Source organism: Trichomycterus rosablanca, chromosome 11 (genome assembly GCF_030014385.1).
Source record: "Trichomycterus rosablanca isolate fTriRos1 chromosome 11, fTriRos1.hap1, whole genome shotgun sequence".
NCBI classification, from domain to species: Eukaryota; Metazoa; Chordata; class Actinopteri; order Siluriformes; family Trichomycteridae; genus Trichomycterus; species Trichomycterus rosablanca.
In genome coordinates, this window is record NC_085998.1 from 1,076,452 (window position 1) to 1,090,877 (window position 14,426).

At 42.9% G+C, this 14,426-nt stretch overlaps 1 protein-coding gene across 1 annotated transcript in view; it reads right to left on the reverse strand.

The window, feature by feature from the left end:
- The window catches only part of LOC134323464 (protein NLRC5-like), a 163,067-nt gene that overhangs the window by 130,338 nt on the left and 18,303 nt on the right, over positions 1-14,426 (reverse strand). Inside the window, exons 7-10 of the mRNA XM_063004990.1 lie at positions 13,968-14,040; positions 13,219-13,414; positions 4,238-6,014; positions 3,747-3,917 (exon numbers count right to left, since the gene is read on the reverse strand). Of these exons, the coding sequence (XP_062861060.1) occupies positions 3,747-3,917; positions 4,238-6,014; positions 13,219-13,414; positions 13,968-14,040 (2,217 nt within the window). The remainder of the gene's footprint in view (positions 1-3,746; positions 3,918-4,237; positions 6,015-13,218; positions 13,415-13,967; positions 14,041-14,426) is intronic.

The following is a 14,426-nucleotide window of genomic DNA, read 5'->3' on the forward strand; positions in this document are numbered from 1 at the left end:
AAGTACGCTGTTCATCAGAACAATGTCTGGAACAACCCATTTTACCCAGTATTTCAGAAGGAAATGAGCTATGACCAACCTGTGCAACATTTGCCCCCCTCCTACCTTAAATAAGGGCCAAAATGGACACCCGTTCTTCTGCAGAATGAATAGCTTCACCAGTTGAACTCCTCACTGCTATTATTTTGAACAAGCCCCTTTCAATCAATGCTTCTATTACTCAGAATGAGTGGGATGCACGTCCTAATTGTTGGGTTTGTTTTGTTTTCATTACTCTACTACACTTTTAAGTAAATTATTTGCTATGTAGAAATATCACTTTTACTAAAAACAGTGATTTATCAGGTTAATGGTGTTGTACTGCTATTTTTTTTTAACACCACTGTAAATGTACCTAAATATTTGGACCTTGTCAGTCTGCTGACTGATCTTACTAAAAATGCAGCACCAGGTCAATCTGGTGGATGAAGTTCTTACTTTAATAAAAGCTTCAACAATTCTATAATCTCCACCTTTTGTTTTGCTGATGCTTCAGACTGGGGGCTGTTTTGTCTAAAGTGGTGAAGAGAGATGACCAGTCAATGCTAGAATGTTGTTTCACCCTCTGTTTGGACCATGCTGCCCTGCAGTTGCTCCACGGGATGAAAGACACCAGTGCCAAGAGATATTTCACACAGAGGGATCGGACTCTGCAGCTATTTAAGTTTAATGCGGTCCACAGGAGAGGGATGCAGATGGTGTTTGTGAAGGTGCAGATGAAGAGTCAGTCACAAGCCACTTTTGAGCAACGTTCTGGCTTGCATCAGGCTTGAAGGTATTTTGCAGTTGAGGTAAAGTGTGGTGAGGTGCTGCAGGCATTAAATTCTAAATGTGTTTCTATTCATAAACTACACTGAAGTTGATCAAAACATTGCAAATCTTTTCTTTCTATTTTTATCAGGTAAGTAAAAATTCAAGAGAATTACGACATTACACATTCTTCGTTTTCCAGAAATGGTGTCTGTAATAATACACTCCCTTTCATCTTCTACATTGCTCAGATACTAAATTCTTGTGTTTAAATAAAACAAGTTTGTCAAATAAACACCAAAAGTTTTAATTAACACAGTTATAAAAAAAACAAAAAAAAATGGCTGGATAAACTAAAAGATGATAAAAACTCACCTCAGTGTCCTCAGTTTAGATTTTGGATGATCTAGTAACTCATACAGTGGTTTTACTCCTGAATCTCCAGGATGGTTCCCTCTGAGATCCAGCTCCATCAGCTCTGATGATGAGTTTGATCTCAGAGCTTCAGCCAGAGCAGCATAACCTTCCTCTCTTACACCACAATCTGATAATCTGCAGAAATGTATTATGCACCATACACACACAAAAAGCCAGGAGATGAAATGCAAATAAAAAAAGAAAGCAGTGATTTGTAAACTTTTTGTTTTGGCAGCTGTTTATGTTACTTTTGTAAATAATTTTATTTTTGATCACTAAAAGACATTTTAAAAAGACCTCAGACAAGGACGTGTTTACCACTGTGTTTGGTAATGGTTTGAGAATATGTTTAAAACACAGTTCCATAAATATTGTGCACTTTTGATATGATTTTTAATTGGTTTCGAATTTAATTAGTACCAAAGCACCCAGGTGTAGTTTAAGTTTGTTGCACTTGAATTGTACATTTTTTTGGGATTATATACGAAAACCCTACAACAGCTCAGTTACACAAAATGTTACTATTTTAGAGACATAAAGACAGAACAGACTTACTAATGTTGGGTTCTAAATCTGACTGAGAAAAAGCTCATTAATTCTATTTTACAACCCCAATTCCAATGAAGTTGGGACGTTGTGTAAAACATAAATAAAAACAGAATACGATGATTTGCAAATCCTTTTCAACCCATATTCAATTAAATACACTACAAAGACAAGATATTTAATGTTCAAACGGATAAACTTTATTGTTTTTTTGTAAATATGCACTCATTTTGAATTTGATGCCTGCAACATGTTCCAAAGAAGTTGGGACAGGGGCAACAAAAGACTGGGAAAGTTGAGGAATGCTCAAAAAACAGGTTTGGAACATTCCACAGGTGAACAGGTTAATTGGAAACAGGTAAATGTCATGATTGGGTATAAAGGGAGCGTCCCCGAAAGGCTCAGTCGTTCACAAGCAAGGATGGGGCAAGGTTCATCACTCTGTGAACAACTGCGTGAGCAAATAGTCCAACTGTTTAAGAACAACGTTTCTCAATGTGCAATTGCAAGGAATTTAGGGATTTCATCATCTACAGCCCATAATATCATCAAAAGATTCAGAGAATCTGGAGAAATCTGTGCAAGTAAGCGGCGAGGCCGAAAACCAACACTGAATGCCCGTGACCTTCGATCCCTCAGACAGCACTGCATTAAAAACCCACATCATTCTGTAACGGATATTACCACATGGGCTCAGGAACACTTCAGAAAACCATCGTCAGTGAACACAGTTCGTCGCTCCATCTACAAGTGCAAGTTAAAACTCTACCATGCAAAGCCAAAGCCATATATCACCAACACCCAGAAACACCGCCGGCTTCTCTGGGCCCGAGCTCATCTGAGATGGACCGACGCAAAGTGGAAAAGTGTCCTGTGGTCTGACGAGTCCACATCTCAAATTGTTTTTGGAAATCATGGACGTTGTGTCCTCCGGGCCAAAGAGGAAAAGGACTGTCCGGATTGTTATCAGTGCTAAGTTCAAAAGCCAGCATCTCTGATGGTATTGGGACGTCGCTGCCATCCAAGCGACGTCTTTTTCAGGGATGTCCCTGCTTATTTCAGCAAGATGATGCCAAGCCACCTTCTGCACGTGTTACAACAGCGTGGCTTCGTAGTAAAAGAGTGCGGGTACTAGACCGGCCTGCCTGCAGTCCAGACCTGTCTCCCATTGAAAATGTGTGGCGCGTTATGAAGCGCAAAATACGACAACGGCGACCCCGGACTGTTGAGCAACTGAAGTTGTACATCAAGCAAGAATGGGAAAGAATTCCACCTACAAAGCTTCAACAATTAGTGTCCTCAGTTCCCAAACGCTTACTGAGTGTTGTTAAAAGGAAAGGTGATGTAACACAGTGGTAAACATGCCCCTGTCCCAACTTCTTTGGAACATGTTGCAGGTATCAAATTCAAAATGAGTGAATATTTGCAAAACACAATAAAGTTTATCTGTTTGAACATTAAATATCGTGTCTTTGTAGTGTATTCAATTGAATATGGGTTGAAAAGAATTTGCAAATCATCATATTCTGTTTTTATTTATGTTTTACACAACGTCCCAACTTCTTTGGAATTGGGGTTGTAGAACTCAGTTATTGTTCTGTAAAACTAAAAGCCACAGAAAAAGATCTTGGTCTAAAGCTTAATGCTGCTCAATTATTTGTTTTTTATATAATAAAAGCAGAGAAATAAAATCTGTGTTGTTGCTACATGACATTAAGAAACTAGTACACACCCTAATTATTCTAATGTTCAGATTGGACCACTGTAAAGTGATCTTAACTGTCATTTGGTTTCTTCCAATAGTCAGTTAGACGGAGCAGATAACTTCAGTTAGTTCTTCAGCCTAAAAACTCACTCTAGACTAAGCTGCTGTCTTAGGCAATAAAATAGTTTGGGGCTGAAACCTTTTATTTATTTTATAGTTTTATGTACAGTATTACAAAATCACCACTACTGGGCTGCTAATGTTAAATATAATGGAGAGATGATCTCACCTCAGTATCTCCAGTTTACAGTTCTGATTCTTCAGTCCAGCAGATATCAGCTCTACTCCTGAATCCTGCAGGTCGTTGTTGCTCAGATCCACCTCGGTCAGGTTGGATTCAGAATTAAGAATCGTGAGTAAAGCTGAGCAGCTTCTGTCTGTCAGGTTACAGCTACTGAGTCTGAAAATACAACAGAACATCTGATCACCTACAAGCATCAGATCAAAAACATTACTCTGGATTTCTGCAGTAATTCCTCCTCAAAGTTCCAATTATTGTTTGGTGTAAAGCAGTAAAGTGTTACTGCCTGATTCATTCTGCCAATATCTGATGTCAGAAAAAGAATAATGTGTTTGGTTTTGTAACCACTGACATAAACATTTACATTTTTCATCCCTTCCATGTGGTTAGACCCGCCTACAGTTTTTTTTTGCCCTCATGGCTCTCATTATGAGCATCAGGTGAAAAAAAACAAGCTAAAATGAATCAGTTTTACTTACAGAGCTCTTTTTGACTCCTTGGCGACTGGCAGCAGCCTCCTAAAGCATTCATCTGATCTTATGAACTTCTGTAGGTCAAAAACATCCAGATCTTTGTCTGATGTCAGCAACACAAAGACCAGAGCAGACCACTGTGCAGGTGAGAGTTCAGCTTCAGACAAACGACCTGAGCTCAAGTGGATTTGGATCTCTTTTACTAAAGTATCATCGTTTAACTCATTCAGACAGTAGAACAGGTTGATGGATCTCTCTGGAGATGGGTTTTCATCAAACTTCTTCTTGATGTACTGAGCAATCTCTTTCTGGCAGTCAGAGCTTCTTCCACTGGACTTCAACAGACCTCGGATGAGTTTCTGATTATAGTCAACTGTGAGACCCAGAAGGAACCGAAGAAAAAGATCAAGATGTCCACTGTTGCTCTCCAAAGCTTTGTCTACTGCAATCCTGAGCAGTTCCATAGTTTTCTCCTCAGGGTTCTCTGATGATGTCGACTCTTGGTTAAAAACATTCACATTTTCATTTCTGAGACGCATGTATGCATATAAAGAGGCGATAAACTCCTGAATGCTCAGATGCACAAAGCTAAAAACTGTGTCGTGAAACCTGCTTGTTTCCTGAGTGCACAGGCCAGAGTATGCAGAGATTTTACTGACATTAATTCCACACTCTTCTAGATCTTCTGCATAAAAAATCAGGTTGCTTTTTTCCAGGTTATAAAATGCCAGCTTTCCCAGTGCCAGTATGGTCTCTTTATCCCATAGAATATCTGAGGAGTTTTTTCCTGTATATTTCAGGTTCCCCTGGATGGTCTGGAAGATCAGAAAGCAGGTGTACATCTCAGTCAGCGTCTTTGGTGTCTCTTCATTTTCTGTTTCCTTCAAAATCTTCTCAAGAACTGTGGCTGAAATCCAGCAGAAGACAGGAATGTGACACATGAGGTAGAGACTCCGAGATGCTTTAATGTGTTTGATGATATTGTTGGCGAGGCTCTCATCACTGATTCTTTTTCTGAAGTACTCCTCCTTCTGTCGATCGTTGAAGCCCCGGACCTCCACCACCCGGTCCACACATTCAGCAGGGATCCTAGCAGCTGCAGCAGGTCGAGTGGTTATCCAGATCAGAGCTGAGGGAAGCAGGTCTCCTTTCATGAGGCTGGTTAGTATAACGTCCAGTGTGGCTGGCATCGATGCGTCTGTCAATCTTTCATTTTCCTGGAATGCCAAAGGGAGTCGACATTCATCAAGTCCATCAAAGATGAACATGACTTTATACCTGTCTGTGAACCTCAGTCCTTTAGTTTCAGGGAAAAACTCGTAGATGACGTCCATCAGGTTGCGCTTTTCTTTCTTTAAGTTTAGTTCTCTGAAAGGCAGAGGAAACAATAATTTGAAGTCCTCATATTTTTTATCTGTAGCCCAGTCAAGAACAAACTTCTGCACACAGATGGATTTTCCAATGCCGGCCACGCCCTGTGTCAGCACCGTTCTGATGTTCTTGTCTTGTCCAGGCAGTGGTTCAAACATGTTCTGGCATTCAATTTGTCGCTCCTGCTGCATTTGAGTTGCTTCCTTTGTTACGCTGGTTTTCTGCTTTTGGATTTGTCTCATCTCGTGCTCCTGGTTTATAGTTCCAGCTCCACCTTCAGTGATGTAGAGATCTGTGTAGATCTGATTTAAAATGGTGGACTCTCCTTGTTTTGAAATTCCTTCCCACACATGATGATACTTCTTTCTCAGTATCAGTTTCAGTTTATGCTTTTCAAACCCAATCAGCACATCTAAACAAAAATAGAAAAATATACATTTAAATCACAGTTACAGCCAAAAGTTTACATACACATGTAAGGGTGTGTTGTGTGGCAGTCCTGGGATTTCAGTGATTTAACTTTGTTTTATTTTTGTGACTGAAGGTATACAGTCCCTGACAGAAGTTCTGTCGCTTATCCATGTTGTGGAAACAAAAGCTTATAACCTGACTAAATTCATCCATTGGTTTTAGAAATGACTCATATGAAAGCTGAAACCCTCCCAAATGAGGTTTAATTTACGAAAATAAATTTGCTTTTTTGCAGAAATATTGATCATTTAATGAACACAGAAAGGTCCGATTTTGGCAAGACAAAAGTTTTGTCGCCTTGTCATATAATGCACCCAATCCTAGTTTACAGCCTCACCTGTGCTCACTAATTGATCGGTTAATTAGTGGGTGTGTATAAAAAGAACCCCAGCACCCCAGACCTTCACTTGAACTGCAACTTCACCTCTGACAACATGCCAAAAATCCACCCTGTGACCAAAGCCTTGATTATCAAGAGGCTGAAGACCAGATCCACTGCAGAGGTGGCTGGCACCTTTAATGTGTCTCAGCGTCAAGTACAAAGAATTAAAAAAAGATTTGAAGAGACTGGAGATGTTTTTGACAAGCCCAGGTCCGGCAGACCCCGCAAGACAACTGCTAAGGAGGAACGTTTGTTGGTTAGAAAATCCAAAGCCAGCCCCTCTTCCACTGCAGCAGAGCTCCACCAGGCCTGGTCACCTCAAGTCCCTGTGTCAACTAGAACAGTTTGTAGGATTCTGTCTCGAAATGGCCTCCATGGTCGAATCAGTGCCCAGAAGCCAGCACTAAACAAAAGGCCCACAGCCTGCTAAACAGATGGACGCTGGAAAAGTGGCAGAAGGTGGATTTCTCAGATGAATCTTCAGTTGAATTACACCACAGCCGCCGCAAATACTGCAGGAGACCTACTGGAGCCCGTATGGATCCAAGATTCACCCAGAAAACTGTTAAGTTTGGTGGTGGAAAGATCATGGTCTGGGGTTACATTCAGTATGGGGGTGTGTGAAACATTTGCAAGGTGGAAGGCAATATCAATAGCCTAAAATATCAAGAAGTATTAGCTACCTCTTACATTCCCAATCATAAAAGGGGTCAAATTTTGCAGCAGGATGGTGCTCCATCTCATACATCCATCTCTACATCAAAGTTCCTCAAGGTGAAGAAGATCAAGGTGCTCCAGGACTGGCCAGCCCAGTCACCAGAACATCATGGCCAGCCCAGTCACATGAACATCATTGAGCATGTTTGGGGTAGGATGAAAGAGGAAGCTTGGAAGACAAAACCAAAGAATCTTGATGAACTCTGGGAGGCATGTAAGACTGCATTCTTTGCTAATCCTGATGACTTCATCAATAAATTGTATGAATCATTGTCGAACCACATGGATGCAGTCCTTAAAGCTCATGGAAGTCACACAAAATATTAAATATGGCTCTAATAGCACCACAACTTCATTCACCAATGTTATGAAACATATCTTTGTATTTGAAGTAAATTATTTGTTTGATTTTCACATTACTTTCTGTGGGCGACAAAACTTTTGTCTTGCCAAAATCTGACCTTTCTGTGTTCATTAAATGATCAATATTTCTGCAGTGAAGCAAATTTATTTTGGTAAATTAAACCTCATTTGGGAGGGTTTCAGCTTTCATATGAGTCATTTCTAAAACCAATGGATGAATTTAAAGTCAGGTTATAAACTTTTGTTTCCACAACATGGATAAGCGACAGAACTTCTGTCAGGGACTGTAGAACACTTGAAACAAAAATGTTTTTGTCTGGCTTAAAAATTTACGTACAGCAACACAGACGACCAATTAGTGATTTAGAGAATTCTATACTGTTATTCAATTTTGTAGCATGTTCTCCTAGTTATTACCATTAATGACCCTGATCACAATCTTGTAATGTTGATCATTACACTCTGATTCAAAATGAAGCAGCTGTTGGACCTTAATAATCTCAGAAAAGACCAGGGTTAGGGTTAGGGTTAGGGTTTGAAGAGCTAGAGAGACTTGAGGAACCACAAATACCAGACGGACTGTGGCAGCAGATAAAGGAAACAGTACAGAAGAAGACAGTGGTAGCTCAGTGGTTAAGGTACTGCAAGGTTAGGTTGCATGTCTAAGCCTCACCACAGCCAAGTTGCCACTGTTGGGCCCCTGAGCAAGGCCCTTAATTGCTTAACTTGTATTCAGTCATAATTGTAAGTCCTTTAGATAAAAAGAGTCTGCTAACTGACACAAATGTAAATGCAAGAACTGGATAAGAGAAAAGTGTGAAGTAAAAACCCTGATGGATACAGAAAACTGATGTGAAGGGCAGAAGATGATCAGAAGAGATAAATAATCTGAGCTGGATTCATTAAAGGAAGGAAAAGCAACAGCAGACCTGTTGACCTGTTGACAGCAGAAGTGTGCCCTGCTAGAAGTGGCTAATTAAAAGGCACCAAGTCCTGATGATATAGCAGTTGATCTACTCAGGTTTGGTGGAGAGATTAATCTTAACAAGCTGCATAAGGTCTGCAGGAAAGTGTGGGAGACTGGGATCTGGTCAGAAGAATGGACACAGTCTTTATTCCACTGTCTAAGAAATGTGCCTTGCTCCAATTCAGCAACTACAGGACCACTATACTGGTCTCACATGCTAGCAGGATCCTGCTGCAAGTCATTTTAAATGAATTTAAATGGGATCAGATCACAAAACTCCAGATAATCACGAGAAAGTAAGAGAAATGAACCAGGCACAAAGTAAAAATTCGACACAGTACAGTCTGACTAATTATGGATAACCATGTTTCGGTGTCTCCTTACACAGGGTCCAACCACTGAGGAATCTGTACAGCCAACAACATGGTGCTGCGTTCTCTTCACTGGCTTCCTGTAGCTGCACGCATTCAATTTAAAACACTGATGCTCGCCTACAAAGCCAAAAATGGACCAACCCCAAGCTACCTTCGTGGTCTAATCAAACCCCGCTCTGTACCACGCAACCTCCGAGCCTCTAGTCTCGCTCGACTTAATCCTCCACCCAGGACTCAAGGAAGACGAGCATCAAGGCTCTTCTCTGTACTGGCACCCAAAATGGTGAAACGAACTTCCTCTGTCTGTCCGAACATCTGAGTCTCTCGCTGTTCCGAACATCTGAGTCTCTCGCTGGGGGAGAAGAAGACAGCCTCCACGTGGCCTCTCCCGCAAGTAGCTGAAGAGTAGTTGCAAGGTTGCATGCCCTTCAAGCGAAACAAATGTCTTCACATCGTCCACTGACCACAGCCCCAGCGCTAGCGCTTCTCCAGCTCAACATTGAAGGTCTTACCACTGCCAAGATTGACGTCCTTGAGCAAATAGCCATCCAAAGTAATGTGACAGTGATCACCCTACAGGAGACCCATATGGAAAACAAGAACATCCTGAGGGTTCCTGGGTACACCTTGGCCGGTCACATCACCAATAAACATCACGGTATTGCCACATTTGTCCGCAAAGATATGGCCTGGTCAGCTGCTGGACAATCCCTGGAGGGTGCAGAGATAGAATGGTTAACAACAAAAGTGCATGACATCATTATCGTCAACATCTACAAACCACCATCTAGCAGACTGGGCCCATCGTCTCTGCCAGATGTCCCAGCCCCTGCTGTGTATGCTGGTGACTTTAATAGTCACCACACAGACTGGGGATACAGTAGCTCCAACAGTGATGGTGAAGCTCTGGTAAATTGGGCATCGACTATAGATGCAACACTGCTATATGACCCAAAGGAGCCATGTACATTCTACTCTGCCCGATGGAACAGTACCACCAATCCAGACCTGGCATTTGCAAAATGGCATAGTAACCAGCCACTCCCGGTAAGACGCACCCTGGACATGTTTCCCCGGTCACACCATCGACCGTCGCTTATCGCTATTCCATCTCTGGTCCAGCCTGTGCAAGGGAAGGATGTCAAGAGGTGGAACTTTCGGAAAGCGAACTGGGCAGGCTTCACCAAACAAGTCAGCAAGGCAGTTGCCGGTCTACTACCTCCGTGCCCTAACAACCTAAACGATGCCTACGACTCATACTGCAAGATGCTGCTTTCCGCCGCCAAGAATAACATCCCCCGTGGTGTGCGTAAGGCCTATGTTCCCTGCTGGGACAAAGAATGTGAAAACCTACTGCATGCCCATACAGAATCGCAGACCAGCGAAGACAGGGACAAAGCAGCAGATAATTTATTTTGTAGGTTAACCGAGAAGCGTAGGCAACGCTGGACTGAGACTGTGGAGTCAATTAACTTCACACACTCCAGCCGACGGGGGTGGCAGACCCTGAACAAGCTGACCGGTAGGTCAACAGCTCCTGCACAGTGTCCCATCACTGCAAACTCCATTGCGTCACTCCTGCTGAGTAATGGCCGCTTCCCCAATGCAGACAAGGACTCCGCTCGACAGATATCGGCAAGAGTCCATGAGCTGCTTAGGGCCCCAGGGTGTGATTCCGACCTATCTACTAACTTCACAACGCAAGAACTTGAACTGGCAATTCAATGCCTGAAGACTGGCAAGGCACCAGGCATAGACGGCATCCACCCCGAATACATAAAACACCAAGGCATGAAGGCAACTGACTGGCTCCGTTCCTTCCTCTCCGTATGCCTTCAGTACTTAAAGCTGCCTAAAATCTGGCGTCGTGCGAAGGTGATAGCCCTGCCAAAGCCGAACAAGCCAAGCGATGACCCCAAAGGATACCGGCCCATCTCACTGCTGTGTGTACCATACAAGCTCCTCGAACGCCTCATCCTGGTGCGCCTCACCCGAGTGATTGATCCCCAGCTGCCAGAAGAACAGGCTGGCTTTCGAAGTGGCAGATCTACAACAGACCAGGTGACCCTCCTGTGCCAAGACATAGAGAACAGTTTCCAGGCAGGTGAGAAAGCTGGGGCCGTCTTCCTGGACCTCACAGCTGCCTACGACACTGTATGGCTGCGTGGGCTACATATGAAGCTTCTGGATACCATCCCAGACAAGCACATGGTGAGCTTCATTATGGAGATGCTGAGCAACCGCAGCTTCCGGCTACATACCAGCAACGGTCAAAGCAGCAGGGTGAAAAAGCTCAGGAACGGCGTCCCACAGGGTTCAGTGCTGGCACCAATGCTGTTCAACATCTACATCCATGATCTACCCAAAACAACATCTCGGAAGTACAGCTACGCAGACGATCTGGCCATCTTACTCAGCAAGCCATCCTGGGAAGCAGTAGAGGAGGGCCTCTCCAAGGACATGGCCATCTTGTCCTCTTACCTGAAGAACTGGCGCCTCAAGCTCAGCGCCGATAAGACTGTAGCAACAATGTTCCACCTCTACAACAAGGAAGCAACCCGTGAGATCAACATCATGGTTGACAATGTCCAGCTACAGTCCCAGCCCTCCCCGACATACCTCGGTGTGAAGCTAGACAGAACTCTGTCCTTTAAACAACACCTGGAGAGTGTCAAGGCAAAGACCACTGCCCGTGCTGCACTGATACGCTGTCTCGCCGGCACTACCTGGGGAGCCAGCACAAAGACACTGCGCATCTCCACTGAGGCACTGGTGTTCCCCACTGCTGAGTATTGTGCCCCGGTCTGGTGCCGTAGCCTCCATGTGAAGAAGCTGGATGTGGCCCTCAACACTGCCCTGCGGACTGTCTCTGGATGCCTACGAGCCACTCCAACCTATCAACTGCCTGTCCTCGCTGGAATCGCCCCGGCAGAGGTCAGACGAGAAGCGGCCATGTTGGCCCTCGCTCGGAAGGCACAGATGAGTGAATCACACCTCCTCCACAAGATCGTCACAGAGACACCACAGTGCATGCGCCTCAAGTCCCGACACCCCTTTGCCACACATGCCCAGGAACTGCTCCGCACAACACCAGCTTACATCTCCAAGGCTTCCTGGGTGAAGGCAAGATGGAGGGACCAGTGGAAGGCAGTAGGGCCATCTACGCTTCATTACTATATTAAAGACCCAACAGATGTTCCTGGCCAGCTCCTCACCCGTAAGGAGTGGACAACCCTTAATCGCTTGAGGACAGGGGTGGGACGCTTTGGAGCAGCGATGCAGAAGTGGGGTCTTGCAGACAGTGCCCACTGTGAATGTGGGGACCCATTACAGACAGTGGAACATGTGATGACCAGCTGCCCCAAATTCCGGCCACCGAATGGCGCTCGTGGGTTAACAGATCTGGATGACGAAACACTAGACTGGCTAGCAACAACGGAGCTGAAGGTCTAAGGACATACGCCAGAGAGAGAGAGAGAGTCTCTCGCTGTCTTTAAAAAACTATTAAAAATCTTTATCACCTTTTTACTAAGCATTTAAACTGACTTGTACCAACACTCTTATTCATTTCTTGAAATCAAAACTTTTGTCTTAACAGGTTTCAGCAGATTTGTGTTCTTGAACTGTTGTTTACTTAAACCAGAGTAATGAAATGTTTACTATGGAAGCACTTCTGTAAGTCGCTCTGGATAAGTCGCTCCGAAAATGTAAATGTGCTGCTACGACAATCACATATTAGCGTGGTTAAGGGTAAGAAACCCAACAAGGATGTAACGTCTTACTTTTTCTGTTTAACATCCGTGCAAAACAAGAGATGAGAAAGATGCTACACGTATTTGCCCGAGGATTCGGAATTGGTGTAAAGAGCATTAAAGAACTACAGGAGCTGGTGTGTCATTTCAAAAAGCTGCAAAGGAAAAGAACATGCTGATAAACACAGCTAAATTAAAGACAATTGCTGAATCCCATCTCATGAAGGAAGATGATCACCACTGAGCAAGTGTACAAGACGGCCAGAACAGAAAAAGAGCTACAGAACCACATAAAGTCCCACAAGTTCTGTTACTCTGGGCCTGTGATGAGACGCCCACATGAGGGCATTGAAGGTGGCATTGCTGTATGACAGAACTTGTGGAAGGACTCACCTGCCCTCAACTGCTCACTATGAATTCAGTCACAATCGTAAGTCGCTTTGGAGAAAATGGTCAGTCAAATGCTGTAAATATCAGCAAAAATTAAAGACTATAACAACGATCAGATTATCTTTATCATGGCAGCAACACAACACACCATGCACGTGTTTATAAATGTATGAAGTGTTAAATATCTGTTATATTCTTACTCTGAAGAGCATCAGCGATATCATCACGTTCCATCATCTTCAGAAAATGAAATATCATATTAAGAGCAGAGTCTCTCAGACTGAACATCTTCTCATCCTTCATTTCCTCGTTATAGTTTGTGTTTTCTTCTTTCAAAAGATTTTTAAACATTTCCAGTTCCTTTTTTACAAACCCCACGATCTTCTTTTCCACTTCCTTAAAACAAAACAGAATATAAAAATATAAAACACAGAACTATTAGACCCTCACAATGATCAATTACTGATGCACCAATATTTTATAGTAACTTCTGATACTCATATCTGTACAAAATACTATTAATAATCAATCTAAAAACTCCTGACGAGTTTATCATTATTCTACACAACGAGGGGGGGTTTAGTGTCAAAATAAGAATGGATCTACAAAATGAAATCCAGTCCCTGCACTATGGGATGGTCATGGATCTGTGATGTTTTCTTTCTGGTGAGGTTTTAAGGATGCATCATGGACTCCATGAAGGACCAACAGGTTTTAAACAAAAATCTGATTCTGTCAATAAACTACATTGAGGTTTTGGCTTCTATCAAACATAAAACAGTTAAAAGAGAACATAATTAAGCGTTTACCATGGTCACACCAGTTTCCTGACCTAAAGTCCACTGATAAGCTGTTAGCAAAGATAATGAAGAGCTCACAAGAGTGAATAATCCCTAATCTGACTGTTCAGGTAAGAAATGCTTTAGTGTAAATAAAACTTCATTCTTACATCAAAGACGCTGATGAAGTCTGAGATCTTCTTCTGTAGCTTGTTAGCAGGTTTTTGGTTGAGATGATCTGTGCTGTTAAAAGTAAATTCAGTACAGATTTATAACCAGCAGCTTAAATAAATAAAATAATTTGATGAATGAATTGGCTTGTTTTGGACTGTTGGTATTTACAGTGTTTGATGTGGTTTATTTTTTTCTTTGATCATGTATTTATGATGCTTCAGTACCTGAAATAATAATGTCACAGACACACTACATGACTTTTACAGCGGTCAGATATCTGAACTGTTCACACTACACAACTGATCAGTGATGGTGGTCAGCAGCTACTCTAGATGCAGCGGTAACTTTCCTCCAGACTCTATTGCAGCACTGGATGAAGCTCAGTGCAGACAGAAAGCCGATGTCTGCTGGATTAGTGTCAAAAGTTTTGTGAGCATATTCTGCCCAGAGCAGAT